We start from the raw sequence: 20,217 nt of genomic DNA, 5'->3' as shown, positions 1-20,217 counted from the left end.
GAAACTAACGATATATCATAAAAACAGCTCCAGCTCATATCCGGAAGGATGTAACTGTTTGGGAAACAATCAGCCAGATGCAATTTAGCTTGTTTTATGGGACTTCAGACATTTTATAAGATTGATACTGTTGTTAAGGGCTGCACATAGACATTGAGCCTAAATAATTTTTCTAAACCTTCAGGTTAAATACCTCAAACCGTTTTCTGTTTAAACCTACACTGTAACACAGGACTATTTTTTTTTGTCACAGTAACATGGCTTTTCAGTTCGCTGGAAATAACACATCAAGCCAAAGGATTTCTATGGTGCACAGAATATGTAACAAAACGTTAGTGACAGCAAGACAAAATCATGAAATCAAGAAGGTATTCTGTTAACTCAACAGTGTAATACACACACACACATCAGAAGTGCTGATCTTGTCAATGTACTGCCTGTGAAGAGGGAAATACAGGAATGGATTGAACAATGATCTAAAGCTTTCCACAGAAGTATTTATTATTACAATAGTTTTAATAGTATACTTAAGCTTGATTGTTTAACAACAAAGTTCCAAGAAAACATCCACTTCTTACACTACAATATACACAAGACTTGGTGAAACAAAAAATGAGTAAGTTGCTTCAAATTATGTCTTTTTTTATTCGTTTTTTATAGTCCCATTATATGATATTTGCACGAATCAGTGTCTGTATTGATATTATTCAGTTGTAGTAGCCTGCCACAGACATATGTAACATAGGTTAGATCAGCAAAACAAGAGACATTTTTGGATCAAATGTCTGATCTAGCCTACATTAGATATGTCTATGGCAGGCAACTAGAACTGAAGAGCGTCTTTTGAACTCATAATCAAAGCATCTTAGCACAGACTTATCTAGAAATCTAAATAAACACATTTGAGTAATTGCAATGAGAATGATTGTAAACACCCTAAACATGTAATAGAACATTGTGTGTGTGTGTGTATATATACACATATATAAAACAAATAAATAAATACATAAACTGGTATTAAAGGTCGCATTGCACTAATTAAACTCATTTGTATAAACTGAACCATCTGTCTAGCTATTTATTTGGCAAGGCTTGGAACTCTGAGTATTCCTACAGGCCTTCTGCCTTCTAAAGCTACTAAACCCAACAATGATATCTAAAACTCTGGATATTGAAATTCGGGGTAAATGTATGAATCCCTTTTGGCGGCATTGTATACCATGTCTCACTGTGCCAGATACTATTAAAAGAATACTTGTTGACACCAATGGCAGACCAATATAGACTACTTTTCAAATGTCAATGCTTGCTGCATTCCTCTTTGTCCAAAGCAAGTCCTTTTGCTTCCACAGACAAGATGCACTGACGAAGGCTTGATAGCCACAACGCGTCTGCTATTTTATCTTTTGTCGCCTGCCTAACCATGTTTTAAACAAAAATAAAAATATCCTTTTTAAGGAGTGCTGACTCGTTCAATTTTCATTTCACCCCAGAGAGCCTGCAAGGCTGGAGTGGGCCTGCAGTCACTTCTGATTTTCACAGTGCCACTGCTGAAATGTAATCACAGACACAAATGGGTTACTCTGCCAGACCACTAGCGCTTGCCTTTGTTAGCAAACAAGTATCAAAATAAAATAAAAACATGAAAACCATTACAAAATATGCATACAAACCAATTTCCCATTTTCATCTACACTAATCATGATATGGAACAAAAACAAAAATGTTAGTTAATTTTGGTTGTCTATTGTGCACATTACGTGCTCATTGAGATGATGAGGACTCAAAATGAAAGGTTCTCAGCAGAGACATGTAAAGTAGACTGCATTGTACGAATGCAATATACAAGAATCCATCACTCAGACGGGCATGGTCAAGAAAATGTGTATATTCAAACAGTGTCTATGTTTTGTGTGATGCAGGGTGTCCAGTCACAGCCCTAGAGGTCCATTTCACTCCAGGTTTAATAGCTACAATGGCTTGAGCAAAGACCAGGACTGGAAGGGCCAACTTTGGCCACCCCTGGTATAATGTATTTAAATATAAGAAATCCTGGACCATATATCTTTTCTTTTCAGGTTATACCTCTTATCTCCAGAAATCCAATCCAAAACATCACATAGGGCTCACACATGTACACACAGCATTGTCCCTGTCAATGACAGTGCATAATAAATCACAAAGTATATCTATTATACTTGAGTAACTTTATCTTGTCATGTAAACGTATAAATACAAAAAAGGAGGAGTGGTTTAGATTGGGTCAACTTGCATCTTAAAAAACATTTACATTTTGCAAAGCCCACTCAGCCGATGCTTACAACACAGTCAACTAAGTTCATGATAATGCACTTTATACGGTGTCTTCAGCTGTATCTTGGTTGTCCTAATGCTCCTCACCCCTTTCCTACAATAATAATCTGCACTCAAGACCAGACCATTAATTTATTTTTAAACAAGCAGAGAATGCATCACAAACTGTACTGTTCAGTATATTTATATCAATGCTTTTTATTTTAATACCAACAGGGGTTCAACAAGGAGCCTTCAAAAGCTCCACCCAACTACAGTGGTCACAGTTGGAACAGGTCTGGTGTTCGCTGGGCATCACTTTCAGGCAAGGAGCATTCATATGGTGGACATTCACATAAACTGCTCCCTGTCAACGAGAGGTTATCCAGCCCAGAGCAAGAGGCAGAAGCAATTGAGGATCCAGGTGAAGAAGTAAGATCATTTTTATCATTTTAATATTGTCACCCTTTCTTAAATCACTTAGCGGAACAGCTCTGCTTTAGACCCACATGGACAAATTTATTGACATTTGCTATTATCATCTTGTTCTAATGCACCATTCTGAGACACTTCCAGACATAAGCGTGGCGAGACTCATAAGATAACAATGTAAAACCTGTGTTAACATTATTAACCATTTATTGAAAGACTGTAAATACAGTATAGCCATGACAGGAATATAATGTCTGTATTTTTTTTTTATCGAAGCCACACAATATGATATCACTATTTTGGCTATAGTCGTACTATAATAATGATTTCAGTTAGGTACAAGTCAAATAAAACTATTAAAATGTATTCTAACAATACAAATCTGATATACAGCTATGGCCAAAAGTGTTGCATCACCCTGTAGAATTAACTCATTTTGCTTTATAAAGTCAAATTGAATTACATACCGCTTTGTAGTTTTCCATCTAACATGATGTTAAATTAAAGATCTACATTATGTTCATATGATTTTTTTAAATTGTTTATGATGTCTCAATCCTAAAATTATAGGGGATGCAAAACTTTTGGCCATAGCCACATATAAGGTCAGCAGTGTGGAGTAGTGGTTAGGGCTCTGGACTCTTGACCGGAGGGTTGTGGGTTCAATCCCCAGTGGGGGACACTGCTGTTGTACCCTTGAGCAAGGTACTTTACCTAGATTGCTCCAGTAAAAACCCAACTGTATAAATGGGGAATTGTATGTAAAATAATGTGATATCTGTATAATGTGATATAATGTATAATGTGATATCTTGTAACAATTGTAAGTCGCCCTGGATAAGGGCATCTGCTAAGAAATAAATAATAATAATAATAATATCGGTAGTGGTATACTGCAATGTAGGCAGGAGGTTTTTTGATCATACTACCCACAAAAACTGGGGAGAACTCGTATCAGTACATGTTCTTCTTTACATTTTAGGAAGCCATTTCCAAGTCTTCATTGAGCCATTCTGATTCAGATGATGGATTAAAGAGGCACAAGCACCTGAGAGCAAGTTTACATGAAAACCACAGAACACAGAAACACCGAGCTTCTTCTCAAGGACCCAGGCAGACCAGACATCACCCACATGTCCCAGCATGCAGTTCGATGGCAGAAAAAAAAGACCAGGATGGAGACATAGAGCAAGGCCAGGTCAATAAACCAACAAAAGTGCCATTAAAGGTAAAATTGGAAGAGGATACATTTATACAGCTGGGATTAATATGTGTTGGTTAAATAAAATGATATACAGACATGATATGCACAGTTGACCCAGTTTGTTATAGAATACATATCTCTTCTTGTGAGCACTTTGAGTAAGAGCCTGCACCATCTACTGAAATGCCACTGTGGGTCATGTTTTCTTATGTGTTTTCTGGCAATACACTGCTGTGCACTAGATGGTGTTAGTGCTTACTGATACAGACACTACCTTACATTATGTCTATGGCTGTGCTCATACTAAAATGCACCTTAACACTTTAAAAAACACAATATTTAGTATTTAAGAACTCAGGATGATTGCAAACATCAAAAAAAGTGTAAGGCGACAATAATATAACAAGGAAAATTTCATTTGAAGCTACTTAGTCTTTAATTGTACAGCAGGAAATGTATATTTTGTTAACAATTGAAGTTTGATTCCATAAGAATTTAAAAAAATGTTTGTGTGTTATACTAAACATCTAAACCTATGTATAAAATTTGCTTTAGCTACACATTAAAGTATGCAGTCAGATGGGAAGCATTGGTGTCAGTATTGCTGGAGGAAAGGGATCTTCGCCTTACAAAGAAAACGATGAGGTATTGTTTATTTTATGAGGCCATGAAGTATGATGAGAACTGCAGATCTAAGTGTGGAACAGATTTAGGTAACACAGTGACAGATGTATCATGGACTTTAGCAGATTTAGGTAACACAGTGACAGATGTATCATGGACTTTAGCAGATTTAGTTAACACAGTGACAGATGTATCATGGACTTTAGCAGATTTTGGTAACACAGTGACAGATATTAAAATAACAAATTATTTTAATATTACCTTGTGACTAGAAAAGAATATCACAAACAATCCCCCACATATACTCAGCAAAAGTGAAACTGTGCACACTGGTAATGGTTCTCAGTAATTTTAATTACTTACTCAATTATTGGTGACATCTGAATTACCCCAGTATAAACTTGACAAACAGTCCGATCAGTCCAAACTGTGCTGGTTTCAGCATCACATATTCCTGCCCTTGTGCATTTAGATTAATTATTATTATTATTATTATTATTATTATTATTATTATTTATTTCTTAGCAGACGCCCTTATCCAGGGCGACTTACAATCGTAAGTTAGATTTGGTTTTGATTGAGTATTGTGAAATGTTGGGTAATTTTAGAAAAATTGTTTTATATTGCTTCTAGAATGTGCCATTTCTTTTGATTGGAGTATATAATAAACAGCAATTTAAATTCTGCTGCAATTCAAAGCACTAAAATAGAATCCTAAGGGCAATTTAAACAGACAAAATGACACTGCACAGACTCACATGCAGTGCTAGATGATTGATTTTCATAATGTTGGTACAATGTTGTCAGATCTTATCTTTTCAATCATTTCCGCATTTCATGTTTATAGATATGATATTATTAATACTTTTTTGTTGTTCCTAGGGGATTTTTATTTCACGGGTTTCAAAAGCAGGACTTGCTGAAAAGGCAGGAATTCACATAGGAGACAGAGTGCTAGAGGTATGAAGCAAATAAAAGTACAGTCCCTTCTATTATAACATTTCCTTTTGTTGAATTTGTAACATGTATTTCAGGATTTAAGATGACCATTCACTTTTGTCTATACTGGGGGTCAATTGAATACATTGCACTGTACCTATATTTTTATTTTTGATCTTTTTCAGTTGCGTTAGGTGTTCTTATAATATACTATTAAAATTGTTAATGTTGGGGGCTCCCGAGTGGCGCATCCAGTAAAGGCGCTCCGCATGGAGTGCAGGATGCGCTCTATAGTCTGGACGTCGCCGGTTCGAGTCCAGGCTATTCCACTGCCGACCATGGACGGGAGCTCCCAGGGGGCGGCGCACAATTGGCCGAGCGGTGCCCGGGGGGAGGGAGGGTTAGGTCGGCCAGGGTGTCCTCTGCTCACCGCGCACCAGCGAACCCTGTAGTCTGGCCGGGCGCCTGCGGGCTTGCCTGTAAGCTGCCAGAGAGCTGCGTTGTTGTCCTCCGATGCTGTAGCTCTTGGGTAGCTGCAGTGTGGAAAAAAAACTGTCGGCTTCGGAGGACAGAGCGTGTTTGTCTTCGCTGAGTTTCGAAATAATGATTGGCCATTCCAAATTGGGAGAAAATAATTGGCAACGACTAAATTTATAAAAAAAATTCAACCACGTGGACTACTTCTGAAGTGCTTTTCAAAAATGATCAACAGGGTGTACATCAGTATACTAAACAGAAAATCTCTATAAGAAAATTAATAGGGAACCCCCACTGGTTACTGGTATTTCCCAAACTTTCTTACTTTAGAAACTGAAAACCCAACCAATAAATACATAACAACAGAGAACACACATATAAGGTCTTAAAAATAATGACCTATAAAAGAACGACTTCTATTCTTTTCAGGTCAATGGATTGAATCTGCAAAACGTTACTCATCACGAAGCTGTGAATGCCCTGAAAAACGCCGGGAATTGTATCAAGATAGTCGTTTTGAGAGACAGGTTGACCAGCACAGAGAACCCAAAAACTACAGATCCTGTTGCTGTGGAAACTGAAAGTGTTAAAGAACACAGTGATAATAACAACTGCAAAAAACATCAATCTTCATGCAGTGACGAAACCAGGTTGGGACAAAAACAGACTGAAACCAAGGAGACTGTCGTTTGTAATGGAAATGGAATGGTTAGTTTATGACTGCCTCAACTTCCCTATGTGTAGGCCTACTGTAATTGGATTGGTGAATTAAGAATGTGCTGATTTTTCCCTAATTAATCTACTAAAAAACTTGAAAGATCCAAATGTGCAAAATCGTGCAATTTAGTTGAACTTATCGTGGCAGCTTAAGAAAAGAAAAATCACTTCAATTAAATGACAATGTGTTGTTTTTCCTATTTAAACCCAACATGAACAGTTAGAGTGCAGCAGAAGAGGGGTTTAGTGTTTCCAACAGACCGTTAAAGCAGTATTTCAGTGAATCTTTTCCAATATATTTGAGCATCTACATTTTGTGAAAAGGCATTACAATGTACAGAGGACAAAAAATCACATTTCAACCAAGCTCTATACATTTTTAATATTGTAATGACAAAAAATGTATATATATTCAATTTACAAACATAATTTTTACTGTAACTCCAACAACACTATACTACAACAGGAAAGGATTGGCACTGCTCCGTGTCTAAGTTCACTTCATTAAATAAGGAGCACCCATCACCTCTTTCGGTGAAAAAAAGCAGTTAAAGAGTAAGTAGCGAGGTTCTGAAAAATACAGCGTTATACATCCCCACATGTTGCTACAAATGTTTAAATAACATACCTGTCATTTTTCTTTTCATTATTAACATCCTGACAACTTTTTACACTTATAACTTTAAAGTCTGTTTCAAAGCTCTTTTCAAAATGGACACTCTAGTGCACTGATAGTGTAAGGATTATTGTCCACATTGTCAAACAGGTAACACACATTTGTAAATCGCTCTTCCTGCAGTGATTTAGAGGACAGATCTAAAACCCCAGTGTACTAGAGCGGCCATTTTGAAAAGGGCTTTGAAGAAGACTTTAAAGTTATAAGTGTAAAAAGTTGTCAGGATGTTAACAATGAAAAGAAAAATCACAGGTACATTATTTAAACAGCTGTAGCAACACGGGGGGATGTGCAACACTATGTTTTCCGGAACCCCACTACTTACTCTTTAAAGCATAGTGAAATCATGGCAAGGAAGGTAATGGTTAACCAGTGTGATATAAAGTTGCCCAATTGCAGTGGCAGCGCATTGCTGTGGAGCCCTGACACCTGGTTTTGCGTCCCGTTTGCTAATGAAGCTTTTTTTTTTTACACGGCATGTGTTCTTATTCCAGACTTGGTTTTGCTTTTATTTCAAGACTAACATTCTGTAAAGCAAGGAGAACAAACAAAACAATTACGATCAGAAATCCACGTCTGATGCCAACAGGGAGTTGATGTTGTCACTTATTATCTAGTACTGGCGCTATTGAAGAATTAAGAGTACTGAATGATAACCTCCCAGTTATCTCGGCAGCCTGGATTCAAAAGAGAGTACAAGATAAACCACACAGAGTAAAAAATGAACCATCTCGGCAGGTCCACAAGATGGCGCTGGTTGTGTTTCCAGCTTCTGTGCTTCATAACAGGATTTTGTTTCATGTAGCATTCTACACAAATAATATGGGGTTATTATACCTTTTAGGGATCTTCAGCATCTGAAGAGGACCTAACAAAATCTGGATGTGATACTGATGCTCCCCCAAAAAATAATTCATTCCGAATTGTGAAACATACCATGACAGTAAGTACACTCAATATAATAACATATTGTGATACACACAGTAGCACCTCATTCATGCTCAATGAAAATGAACTGCTTATAAAATAGTGTGATGGTAAAAAAGGACAATAGCTAGAGCTTAATTGTGTGTGCAGTCACATAATTGTGTGCTTAGTGCATGCATAAATATTATTAAATGGTAACTACAGTGTAACTCTGTGTGTACTTGTATTTTAAAGAGTATCCTTGTTAATTTTATGCAACAAATAAATATAATTTAAGAGCAATACATTCTTCAAATCTTTGCTACTATTGTTATTGATAAGTTATTTATTTGCATTTGTTTGTATTTTGACTTTCTCTGAATGTGTCTTTTTCTTTTAATTCCTACTTCTTTCCCTCAACCCTTCAATGTTCTTCCTAAGATACCTCGTATTATCCTCACACATCCCTCCACCTCAGACGAGGATGTTGAACAGTTAACACAGGATCCAGAAGAAGAACCTGAGGAACAGGACAGTGCCGATTGCCAGAGCTGTCCAGATTGCTCTAACAGTGCTTTTTATCCCCCATGATTGCTCAAGCCACAAAGCTGTATATATATATATTGCATCCCCAGAGCAAGTCTGTCATGTGCATATTACACTGGGGAGACTGCTGCTATACACATGCAATTAAACAAACAGACATTCGGGCTCTGGGAATATAATTTAAATTAAGACATTTGTTTTGTTAAATATGATATTAGAAAGCAGGTCTTACTGTGCAAACCTTTATATAGAAAGAATGCCGACCTGCTCTCTGTTTAATAAATGGGAAACATTATTCTTATATTGCCAAATATTTTTGTTTCTTTGTTTCATTAAAGCATTGAATTGTTAAAAGAATGGATGTTCCTTTTTATGTTAAAAGTGGTGGGTCTTTGTTACAAAATCAAGGTTAATACCAGGCCTTCTGTATTAAAGCCCTTTGCTCTGTTTTTACACCCAGCAGATTATCCTGTTGGTTATGTGCCTCGAAACACGTCAGCCGTAAGAGAGAGGAGTTTGTAAAATCTATCAAGAATAATTGAAAGTTAGTCAAGCAACTTATTTCCCCAACAATGCTTCTATTAATAGACACTGATCTAATCCCCCAAATAAATTGACTTGATGTCATTGCTTTGGACTGATAGTTCTCGGTAAAAAGACACCTGAACCTCCTGTAAATGTTATGCCTTGTGTGTCGCCAGGACAGGCTCACTGAACCAATAAACATCTGTTTTTAGAATCTGGAACAAAAAGAAAGAAAATGTGCACTTAATGTTACAGAAGGTAAGAAAACACCTACGTAGAAGGTTTGTAAACATAACTGAAAAACAAAACAGAAGTCAACCAAAACCACAAGCACAGAATAACCCATATTGCATATAAAGGGTTACATACTGTAACAGAGTTTGAACTAAAACAATGTTACTTATTAAGAGTGCCACCACAGTTGGGACCAACCCACCCACCAACCACCCACAAGAATCCAGACAGAGAAAGATGGACATGAGGGGTTGGTGTCTCAAGGGGGGAGGTGGCAGATTGTGGCTATGTGTGCTGTGCACAGGAGGGGAGGTGCGTGGCAGGGCGAAAGCCCTAAATGTAAATTTGTATATTTGTGTGTAAAACATGTGAGAATGTGGCTGGAGCCTTAATTGAATGGTATTTAAGGAGGAGAAAATCCTTTGTTGGGAGGTTGGTGTGGAGGTGAGTGTGAACTCAGCTCGGCTCAGCTCAACACAGCTCAGCTCAGTTCAGCTCAGCTCAACACAGCTCAGCTCAGCTCAGCTCAACACAGCTCAGCTCAGCTCAGCTCAGCTCAACACAGCTCAGCTCAGCTCAGCTCAACACAGCTCAGCTCAGCTCAACACAGCTCAGCTCAGCTCAATTCAGCTGTGGATACTCTCTGTATTGCCTAGCCTGACATGAGTGTTTGTACAGTAGTGTTTTGTTTACACCTTTTATTTTGGCCACCGTGCCTGTTTGTTTGTTCTTGTTGTGTATTTTTGTTGATTAAACCTAGTGCTTAAACTGCAGCTTCCTGCTTCTGAGACTCAATCCTGACACTATTCTGTTACACTGCAATATAACTAACTGCAATACATATCTTTTTTTATTGAAGGCATACCTTGTATAATATTTTATCCAGTGTAAAACAAACAAAAATATCAATAACTGATAAATACTAATGTAATTGGATTTATCTTTTGACCTTTGCCTTACTTAGCAGACGCCTTTTTATTATGTTTGCAATTATGTTGAGTGGTTCTGGTTTCTGTTGTTTGAACGTTGAGTTAAAATAATGTTGCTCTACATCTGCCTTTACCACCTGTCTGTGAGTTTGTAAGGGAAATTTAATCTGAACACATTTCCACATTCCATTCAAATAATGTGACAAAATGGTCTTTCAATTTGGCTGGTGCAATACCTTCTGTTTTATATTTAGAGTAGGTTGGGCCAGTAGTTGAAAGGTCTGTTCAATGCTAGGCAAGCTCTTAGCAAGACAAGTTCAAGCAAGTTCAAAGCCAGGTAAAGACAGATATAAAGGACAATGATAATGCAATATTGGAGCAACACTCACAAAAAACATCTTCAAAAGACAAAGGAAAAGATGAACAATTAAATAATATAACATTTGAAGCTGCATGGACTTTAAGGTTTGGCACACAGTAATTTTGCTTGTGGCGTGAGTTTACTCTATCAGTCTCTATGTCAACCCTTTGTTGCTGCCTAACAGAAACCACAGTGCCCTCAGCCTCCAGTCAAAGACTGATAGCAGCAGCTGCAGCAGGAATGTGGAATGAGACTCTAAATGAGATCTTCCCCTCCACAGATCTGGTTTCACTTGAAAGGTATGCACTCCAGAATATTCCAGAGTACACAGACAACCATGCATGATTTTATGGTGTATCAAACTGCAGTAAACCAAAAAGTTGCTACTGTATAATTCCAGCTGATGTCATTCTTAGCACAATACACTTTTTTATTCAATCGGAGCTGTGCTTTTAAGAATTTTGTTTTGTTTGGGATTCCGTCACAGCCTTGTTTTCAGTATACAAGCAAATGCTTAACCAGGGTCGACTGAACCGACATTCATTTAGTAAGCTAAGGTCCTGAACTTAAAGTTTGAGTTTCCCAGGGGTAAAAGTGTAAAAGTGAGATTCATTACCATGCACTTTCCAGCCATTACCTCTCCAGTCAACTCAGTGCCAAGCCATTACAGTGGCGCTCTACAGGAAAGAGTCCTGACCCTAGTGGTTTAAATAGGTAATTTCATCTTTGTCTTCTTTGCATTGAAAATAAAAGCTGTAGCCCGGTATGTTGGCTTGTGAAATGCGCTCTGGATCCTAAGGGGTGTTGTGCGGTCGTTTTGAAGAGCCCAGCGTTGAAACTCCCTGAGCCTGGGTTTGTGGTAAAGTTCCTCAAGGAAGAACTTTACCTCTCTAGTCAGTGCACTGTGTTGCTATTTTTAGATTGTACTCAAGTATTGTACTCATAACTATCGAAACTAACTATCGACCTGGAAATCATTTCTCTCAAAATGATCTGTACCTGAACTTAACCTTGAAGTCTTACTTGAAACACAATTTTCAATAGGAAGAAAAATACCACTCTCACATATATTTCTATTCATATTTGTTTTGCTGTAGTTACTGATGGTACTGAGGTGAATGTTGTTATCTTTGGTCGGTAGTCTGCCCTCTATCCGGGAGCTATTTGTGGCTTTTATAAACTGTATCTATAAATGGAAAGTTACTCTACTCCATAGTAATCACTGAGGCTGCGTGATAGAGTACAGTTGAAGACACTGAAAAGTATTGTGAAACCCAGCAAGTAGATGGATAAACTATTTGCACTGAGGATAAATTATTGCATTCAGGCACACAGAGACTGGAAAACAAGAAACTTTCTTAAACAGGACAATGGAGGACCAGCATGTGGTAAGTAAAATGTTGTTTACTGAAGTAAATTAGATTTGTAGTTGGATAAGGACAACAGAACAGCTGTCACAGCGATGCAATCACAGCCTTGATTAATGTATCCTTAAAAGTATAATGTCTCTAGCTTTTGACCTTGACATTTTTCAGCACTAATTTGCTCTTTAATTTCAACTTTTTTCAGCATTCATATTTGGTCAGAATCATTCGTCTGGAAGCTAAACATCTAGACGTTTGATGTAGAATGTATTTTTTTTTTTATGGGATTTGGCTTTTGGAAAAATATTTAAGGAAAAAAAAATCATTAAAATCAGTTGTAATGTTAAATAGGATATTTCTCTTGCATGTCAGTAATTTACATTTCTCCATTCCAGCCCATTCATTAGATCAGCTGTGGATCTAATAAATAAAGGAAAAAGCCTTCAATTTCAGCTGCATGTTTGAATCCTGAGAAGATTACATACGTGATAAAAAAGAAAGTACTTTAGTTAAAGGACAGTCAAAAGACTGCAAACAACTGAACAAACAACTAACAATACAAATTTAGACTTATTTAAAAGTGAAATTTACTTTAATAAGGATTATTGAGAAATATTTTTTTGTATAGTGTCTATTAATGTATATACTGAGGCACATAATATGCTATGCTAAATAAGAACACATATTTTATATGTTACTTTATATATAATTTATATTTTATACTATTTAAATCAGTATTTTTTTTTAAAGAAACTACTTATTTACCCCAAATAACCTGATGTTTCTATGCTAATAGTCACCAGTACGTTGTCTTTGTGTGACAATTGCCCTAGATAATAGGTTGCTTACAGTTTTGCTTTTGTATTACACTCTTTTAAAGTAATATCTAACTAATATTGTAAAACATGCTGAATCTAACTTGTACTAACGGTTTTGATATTGAATATAAAAAGTGAATACATATGACTGCAATATAATAAAGTGAAGTGACTCTAAGTGAAGGGACCCCAGGGTCAGGATAACCACTAAGATGGCATTTGATACCAGGATATCCTGCCTCGAGGTCCTCTTCTCTAACCTTTGGTCATAGTCAGTGGCGTCTCCAGCACTCCACCCCTTTTTAGACTAAAAACACCAAACTCCCCAATGAATGCAGTTCACCCGTAATTCTCCACAGAGACAGAGATTAACCCTTCCATACTTAATATACAAAAAAATCAATGTAGACAGGTCACTAGAATTACTGTATGGATTGAGCTGCCAATTAACTGGGGGTTGTTATGAAAAAAGAGGTCTTCTCAACATCAGGGTAAGCATTTATTTGACATTGAATTGACACAGATTTGCCTCTTACTGTTATGAGCTATGCTTGAGATACCAACTGAACAATGTGAATAAGATTGGGTTTGATGTTTGTGAAGTCTTAGAGCTCATATAAACTACCAATTTACTCAGAAAACACCACTCTTGAATCACTCAGGAAAAGCTATTTTATGTTATAAGTTCCAAAATGCTTTTTTTTTGTTCATGGGAGCATTATAATACTGAATTTTACAGCTTATTGCACTGAGTTTTAAATAAGATGAGCAAACATTCATTTATAATGGGATGTTTATCGCCAGGATATATAGATTGTTGGGAAAATTGTGCAGGCAATACAGCTTAGTACATTTAGTGTTTAGGCTTTGCTGACACAATGACAGCAGTGGATTGGACTGTATTTGAGTCTGGGTATTACATACCATAATATCGTAGTGTTTCTCACTGGTACCACGATGGAATAGGATAAAAGCAATTTCTTGGTAAAAAAAAAGATTGTCAACATAAGGGTAAGCCCCCTTGGGCCACTGAGAGTATTGTGGAAAAAAAATAGATTATCATCTTCACAACAACGTTCTTGTTAACCATTGGCATTCATGATTTCTTTTCTGAAAAGTTTTGGCCTCGACCTGATAACACTGCGTATCTTGCTGATTCTACTAGGCCTACAAATAATTGTGTAACCCCTTTTTCCCCTGACAATAAAACTTGTACTTTATTGTGTTTTCACAAATACATGTTTGTTCATCCCTGCTGCAATCTGGCTCATGGTGTGTCTCAAGCAATAAAAAATATGGCTAAACAGAATAAACAAAAACATTCCTTGCGGAAGTGAAACCTTCACGCAGACGTGGCTGTTTGTTATTTTCGTCAGCCACCATGCATTTTGTCTCGCTCAACCCGGGTCGAAGCGTGTCAACCCACATCCTGAGGTTGGTCGCTGGGACCCAGGTTAACCCGGATACGTAGTTTCACACTATGCGGGACTGTGACCTGGGTAGCCAGAACCCATGTCTGGCCCCAGGTAGAAGTGCCAGTGTGAAAGGGGCTTTGGTGGAGAGTATATATAACCCTGTGTGAGCTGTAATCTGACAGGTTGTTTAGAGCAACTACAGTATAGAGTTACATACAATACAATACAATACAATTCGATTTTATATAGCACCTTGTATGACAAAGTCATCACAAAGTGCTTCACACACACAAAAATCAACAATATACCACATTAGAAAAGATACATTTAAATAAACTGTGATAACCGGGCTAAAGTTGTGTGTGGGTGTGTGTATGCGTGTGAGCGGGTGGGGTGCATGCTTGTGTGCATGAGTGGACAGAAAAAGCTGTGTTGGAAACTTGGAATAACAATAAACAGTTCAGTTACCTGCAGCCTGGTGTGTTTGGGTCGTCTGTGAGAGTCTCCGATTTAACATTCTGGCAACGAGATAAACAAACGGATTGCGCAGCAAAAAAAAAAACTCTCAGCAAGCACTGTGAGATCGTTTCCAAATTGGAACCCGACTGGCGACCGACAACATTAAGCCTATTCTACATGCTCCGTTCACTACAGGTCAGTGCCACACAGGCCATGCCACACGCAACAATAAATAAAGCGCCAAAGAGCCGAGAATGAAACAGAATCACCGCTGCTCTCTCGCGTTTGAGGAAACAAATAGCAACTGCCGCAAATAATAAGATTAAAAAAGGACAAAAAAATAAAGAGGGAAAGTGATATTGGCTGCTGATTAAATAGCCTGAAGTTAAACATATTAAATGGCACATATCGGGAAAGTAGAAATACATGACCCTAATCAAGAGCCTTGGAGCAGATATGTGGAGAGACTGAATTTTTATTTTGAAGCAAATGGAGTGACTGAGGAAGATAAAAAAAAAACAAGCCATTCTTCAGTTTTGTTGCTGTTGAAGCACCAAGCAGCAAGGTGTGAGTTTGGCAGGATGCTTGAGGAGCGTCTCCGAGATCAGCTGGTCTGGGGAATAGGAGATGAGTCAATCCAGAAACATCTCTTGGCGCTGGCAAATCTGACATGGAAGAAGGCATTGGAGACTGCGGTCACTATGGAGGCTTCAGACAAAGGAGCTCAGGACCTGCAAGGCTTAAAGGATGTCAACAAAATGTTATTGCTCCCTCCATGGGAGCAGGTTAGAGAGAAGAAATGGGGAAGGCTCAAGCCCTCGGTACAGTCAGCACAGTGCTACCGGTGTGGTGAAGATCATGCATCAGAGGTGTGCCGTTTCAAAGAGGCTAAGTTTCAAAGAGGCTTTTAATTGTGCTGGGTCATGGGCAAACCTGCTGGGAAGAGACTGGATGAAAGTGCTAAAGCTAGACTGGCAGGAGTTGTTCAGCAAGATACTTAAAGTCTCAGAAAACAGGCTATCTGATATACTGGAGAAACACGTGTTGAACTGGGTGAGCTATCGGAAGTCCATATTCAGCTAGATCCTTCAGTACCTCCCCAATTCTATAAAGCAAGACCTGTGCCCATGGCACTACAGAAGAAAGTGGAGGTTGAGCTAGAGCAAACAGCAGGAATTATCAGGCCCGTAATTTACTCAGAGTGGGCTGCGCCCATTGTGCCAATCCTGAAAAGCGACTGTTCAATTAGAATTTGCGGAGATTACAAGCTAACAGCTAATGTGGCATCAAGACTGGAGCAGTACCCCCTCCCACGGATTAACGAGCTGATTGCAAAGCTCTCCGGTGGAACTTGTTTCTCCAAACTTGACTTGTCACATGCCTACCAACAGCTGGTGTTGGCTGAGGAGTCCCGTAGTGTAGTCACTATCAATACATAAGTGCTTGTTCCAGTATACCCGGTTGCCCTTCGGAATCTCTTCGGCCTGTGCAATTTTCCAGAGGGCCATGGAGGGACTTCTTGCTGTAATTGATCACACTGTAGTCTACCTGGACGATATCCTTGTGACTGGCATCACTGAGGAGGAACACTTAAGGAACCTGGAAGCTGTATTATCTCGACTAGAAGACACTGAGACTGAAGAAGTCAAAATGCACTTTCCAGGGGCCTGAAGTGGAATATCTGGGGCACAAGGTGTCTGTAAAAGGGCTGCGACCACTCGATAAAAAAGTACAGGCAATCAAGGAAGCCCCGGAGCCATGAGACGTGGGAGTACTGCATGCTTACCTGGGTCTGCTGAATTATTATGGCCGTTTTCTCCCGGACCTGGCCTCTGTGTTGGCTCCGCTGCACAACCAGATCCACCAGTACTCCCAGAGCTTGTATGATTACTAAAACAACTCCAGTCAACTCCAATCACCTGTCAGCAGCTTAAGTGCTGGTCAGCTCGAGACCCTCTGCTCACTAAGTTGTGTCAGTTTGTAAGAGAGGGCTGGCCCCATGTGAGCCCATCAGCGGAATTACAGTCTTATTTTAATAAGCAGAACGAGCTGTGTGTGGAAGATGGCATCCTGCTGTGGGGGCTGAGAGTAGTTGTGCCACCACAGGGCCGCCAAACACTTTTAGAGGAGCTCCATGAGACACATCTGGTTATCTCAAGGATGAAAGCCACGGCACAAGCATACTTGTGGTGGCCTGGATTGGATGCCGCAGTGGAAGAAGTAGTGAAATCTTGTGAATTATGTCAGCAGTTGCGGAATGCCCCGGCAGAGGCTCCCATTTGCACGTGGGAATGGCCCAGGCGGCCATGGACTGCAATTCACATTGACTATGCAGGACCATTAATGGGGGATACTTTCCTGGTTGTGGTAGACACCCACTCCAAGTGGCAGGATGTGTTACCAGTAATGTCAACCACTTCAGCTCCTACCATAGAGCTCTTGCGACAGCTGGTCAGCGTTCATGGTTTGCCACACATTGTTGTATTGGACAACGCTGCCATCTTCACAAGTACAAAGTTTGAAGGCTTTCTGTCAGCTAATGGGGTGCGCAACATCACCTTGACACCTTACCACCCGGCCACGAATGGTTTGGTGGAGAGAGCAGTACAAACCGTAAAGTCTTCACTTAAAAAAATGAATACTTGACCAATTCACATCTGCATGGTTCAATGGTTGCTTTGGGCAGACTACCAACACACAATCAGCTCCTCCTAGATACCGGTAGGGCAGTTAATGGTTTGTTTTTGTCACCTATAAAAAGCACTCACAAACCTAATTTAACCTTGTAAAAAGTTATAATGAGATTTGGACCGGCAATGGCATTCCAGAGGCTTGGTGGGGTTCTGATAAAATGTAACAACAAATAGCTGAATTATTGGCAGATCAAGTATGACTTCAAGTTAAGCATGAGATTTCAGGTCTTCTAACTTTGGTAAATAGCGATGACAGAACATGTCACATTTTTCAGTTTAAGGATATAATATTATCGGAAGCCACGTAATATTATATTGAGCTAGGTCAAGCTATAAATCTAGCGTGATGAATTAATAATTCCTTCCTATGAAATTTCAACATTACATGTTTCTGGTTACGGACAAAAAAATGTATGCAGTCTACATAGCAGCCTTAAAGAGTAAGTAGCGGGTTTCCAAAAAATATAGCATTATACGTCCCCATGTGTTGCTACAGCTGCTTAAGTAACGTACCCATAATTTCTCTTTTCATTGTTAACATCTGGACAACTTTTTACACTTGTAACTTTAAATTCTGTTTCAAAGCTGTTTTTAAAATGGCTGCTGTAGTGCACTAGGGTTTGAGATCTGTGTCTGTGCTCTGGCTTTTCTGTTCTGTACCACATCATGGATCATTTATTGCCGTGTTACCTGTTTGACAATGTAACATAAAGGAGGCTGGAAGCAAATCGGCAACCATACACACTTAAAGTGAACATCTTAACTAATATGCAAAAGCTCCAGGCTTGTTTGCTTGTAGAGCAGAGCTTAACATTCTATATACAGGGCATAATTAGGCAGATTGGTTAATTGATTGATTTATGGTTGACTGAGGGCTGCTGCCCAGAATCACACATAGCAAAAGCAAATCTGCAAGTCATTGCATCTCACAGAGCTTTTCAAAATGCCAAGCCCTAGTGATGTCTGACCAAGTATTTCTAGGACTTGACTAGGCACTAAAAATGTCATCTCTTCAAATCAAAACATTTACTATTTTTTGTTTGAAGTGTAGCTATGGTTCTCACAAAAAGTAAATTATTAATTGAATGATAGTAACTACAACAGTTTTAAAACAGTATTTGATACATACTATGATACATGACATTAAAAAACAATACACTGACTATACGTTATTATAATGCTGAATGTTGATGCAGGGTTTTTTTTTTTTTTTTTTAAATAATATTAATATAATTGGTTCTATTATATTTATGGGATCTTCTCCATGGGAGCTGCCTGAAGCAATTAGCGTCTACAGTATGTTGATAGCTTTCTTTCTTTTTATGTATTTATAGTTTCCATGTGTTTTTTTTTACATATGAACAGTAGCTGCAACTTTCTTGTAACAAGACGCAAACTGCCCTTCTGGAGTATTAAAGCTGGACAACACTGATTATATCGGAACATGATTATATATGAACATTGTAAATGACTGTGCAGTCAGCAGTTTGTATTCCTTTGTGTTTAACATTCACTTCACTTATTATTTAGAATATTCTGCCCGCTGTACAGCAGCTAAAAAGAGAGGTCCTTTCTGGATAGTGTCCTTCATAGCTGTGATGGAAATGTGATCTGCAGAAAAAGGCATGACCCCGGTGATATTTTGAGCAATTAAACATCCAAGAGAGCAATACTTACTGGCAGACAGGAAGTGCCTATAATAACCTTCAGCTGCTTCATACTGTTTGTTGATCTGCTGCTTTGCATGTTACTATAGTTACACAAGACAGTGGGTGTGGATGAGCACATAGGAAATCACAGGTATGACTCGGCAGCATTCTGCATTTCTAACTTGTCTTCCATCTGTAAAAGTGTATTCCTTTTACTTGTCATAAAGTACATTAAACAATGGAAAGAAATAATCATTAGGAGATGAGCAAGATAATGTGTGGGTTATAAAGATTTTGTTCTGCAATAAATGAAACTTGAAAAGGTCCAGCTTGAGTAAAATACCATGTTTCATTTGCAGAACTTATTATGCAGATTTGTTTGTCTTTTTTATGAATTACAGATATAGCATATCTTTTTTATGATTGTCACAGCTGAATGTTTCTGTTTGAAGAGCAATGTATCCTAATACATTTTCATTTCCAATTATTCACTTGCTTAATTTTATTTTCCTATAAAAACAAGAATCCTTAGTATGCCCTTCATAGTTCATATAAACATATTAAAGAATCACATACTGGCTTTTAGAAGGGACAAGCTAATGAATTAGTTGCAAAAGGGCTTTGAGGATATGTATAAATGTCAAAATCGACAGTTGGTTGGCTTTTCAGTAAAGGGGGAGCTCAAAGGCAAAACATACTTTTTTGTTCTTCTTTGAAGCAGTTTCTATGTGTGTGTGTTTTTTTTCACTCAAGACATCTAGGTTGGGCCAAATAAAGATTTACCCTGCATCTCCTAGCTGTTCCATGCAAAATAAAAGAAATGTCCCACAAATTATGGTTTCCATGCAAATGTCAATTTACGTGAGAGAATCTGACATTCCAACGAGGAAAACATGTCACAATTTCAGTTTTTGGAAATTCTTTATGGACCGTTTAAGTTGTATGGTCAGCATTACG

At 38.3% G+C, this 20,217-nt stretch overlaps 2 protein-coding genes across 6 annotated transcripts in view; both read left to right on the top strand.

The window, feature by feature from the left end:
* Positions 1–2,204: 2,204 nt before the first annotated feature.
* LOC117411268 (beta-2-syntrophin) lies at positions 2,205–9,170 on the top strand. Its single transcript, XM_034921625.2, has 7 exons — positions 2,205–2,724; positions 3,707–3,952; positions 4,484–4,573; positions 5,435–5,512; positions 6,398–6,676; positions 8,206–8,304; positions 8,709–9,170. Exons 2-7 carry the CDS (start codon positions 3,878–3,880, stop codon positions 8,856–8,858), a joined length of 771 nt encoding a protein of 256 aa, XP_034777516.2. The 5' UTR covers positions 2,205–2,724; positions 3,707–3,877; the 3' UTR covers positions 8,859–9,170.
* A 2,497-nt stretch (positions 9,171–11,667) lies between these two features.
* LOC117410637 (muscular LMNA-interacting protein-like) overlaps positions 11,668–20,217 on the top strand; it is a 37,959-nt gene continuing 29,409 nt past the window's right edge. For 2 of the 5 annotated variants that reach the window (XM_059025033.1, XM_059025031.1), the window contains exon 1: positions 13,351–13,535. In XM_059025033.1, the coding sequence (XP_058881016.1) occupies positions 13,377–13,535 (159 nt within the window). In that variant the 5' untranslated portion in view covers positions 13,351–13,376. Of the gene's footprint in view, positions 12,251–13,342; positions 13,536–20,217 lie in introns of those variants that run through there. The other 3 variants (XM_059025032.1, XR_009328842.1, XR_009328841.1) reach the window with 3 other exon arrangements.

Source organism: Acipenser ruthenus, chromosome 6 (genome assembly GCF_902713425.1).
Source record: "Acipenser ruthenus chromosome 6, fAciRut3.2 maternal haplotype, whole genome shotgun sequence".
NCBI lineage: Eukaryota > Metazoa > Chordata > Actinopteri > Acipenseriformes > Acipenseridae > Acipenser > Acipenser ruthenus.
This window is presented reverse-complemented; position numbering and strand designations above follow the sequence as displayed.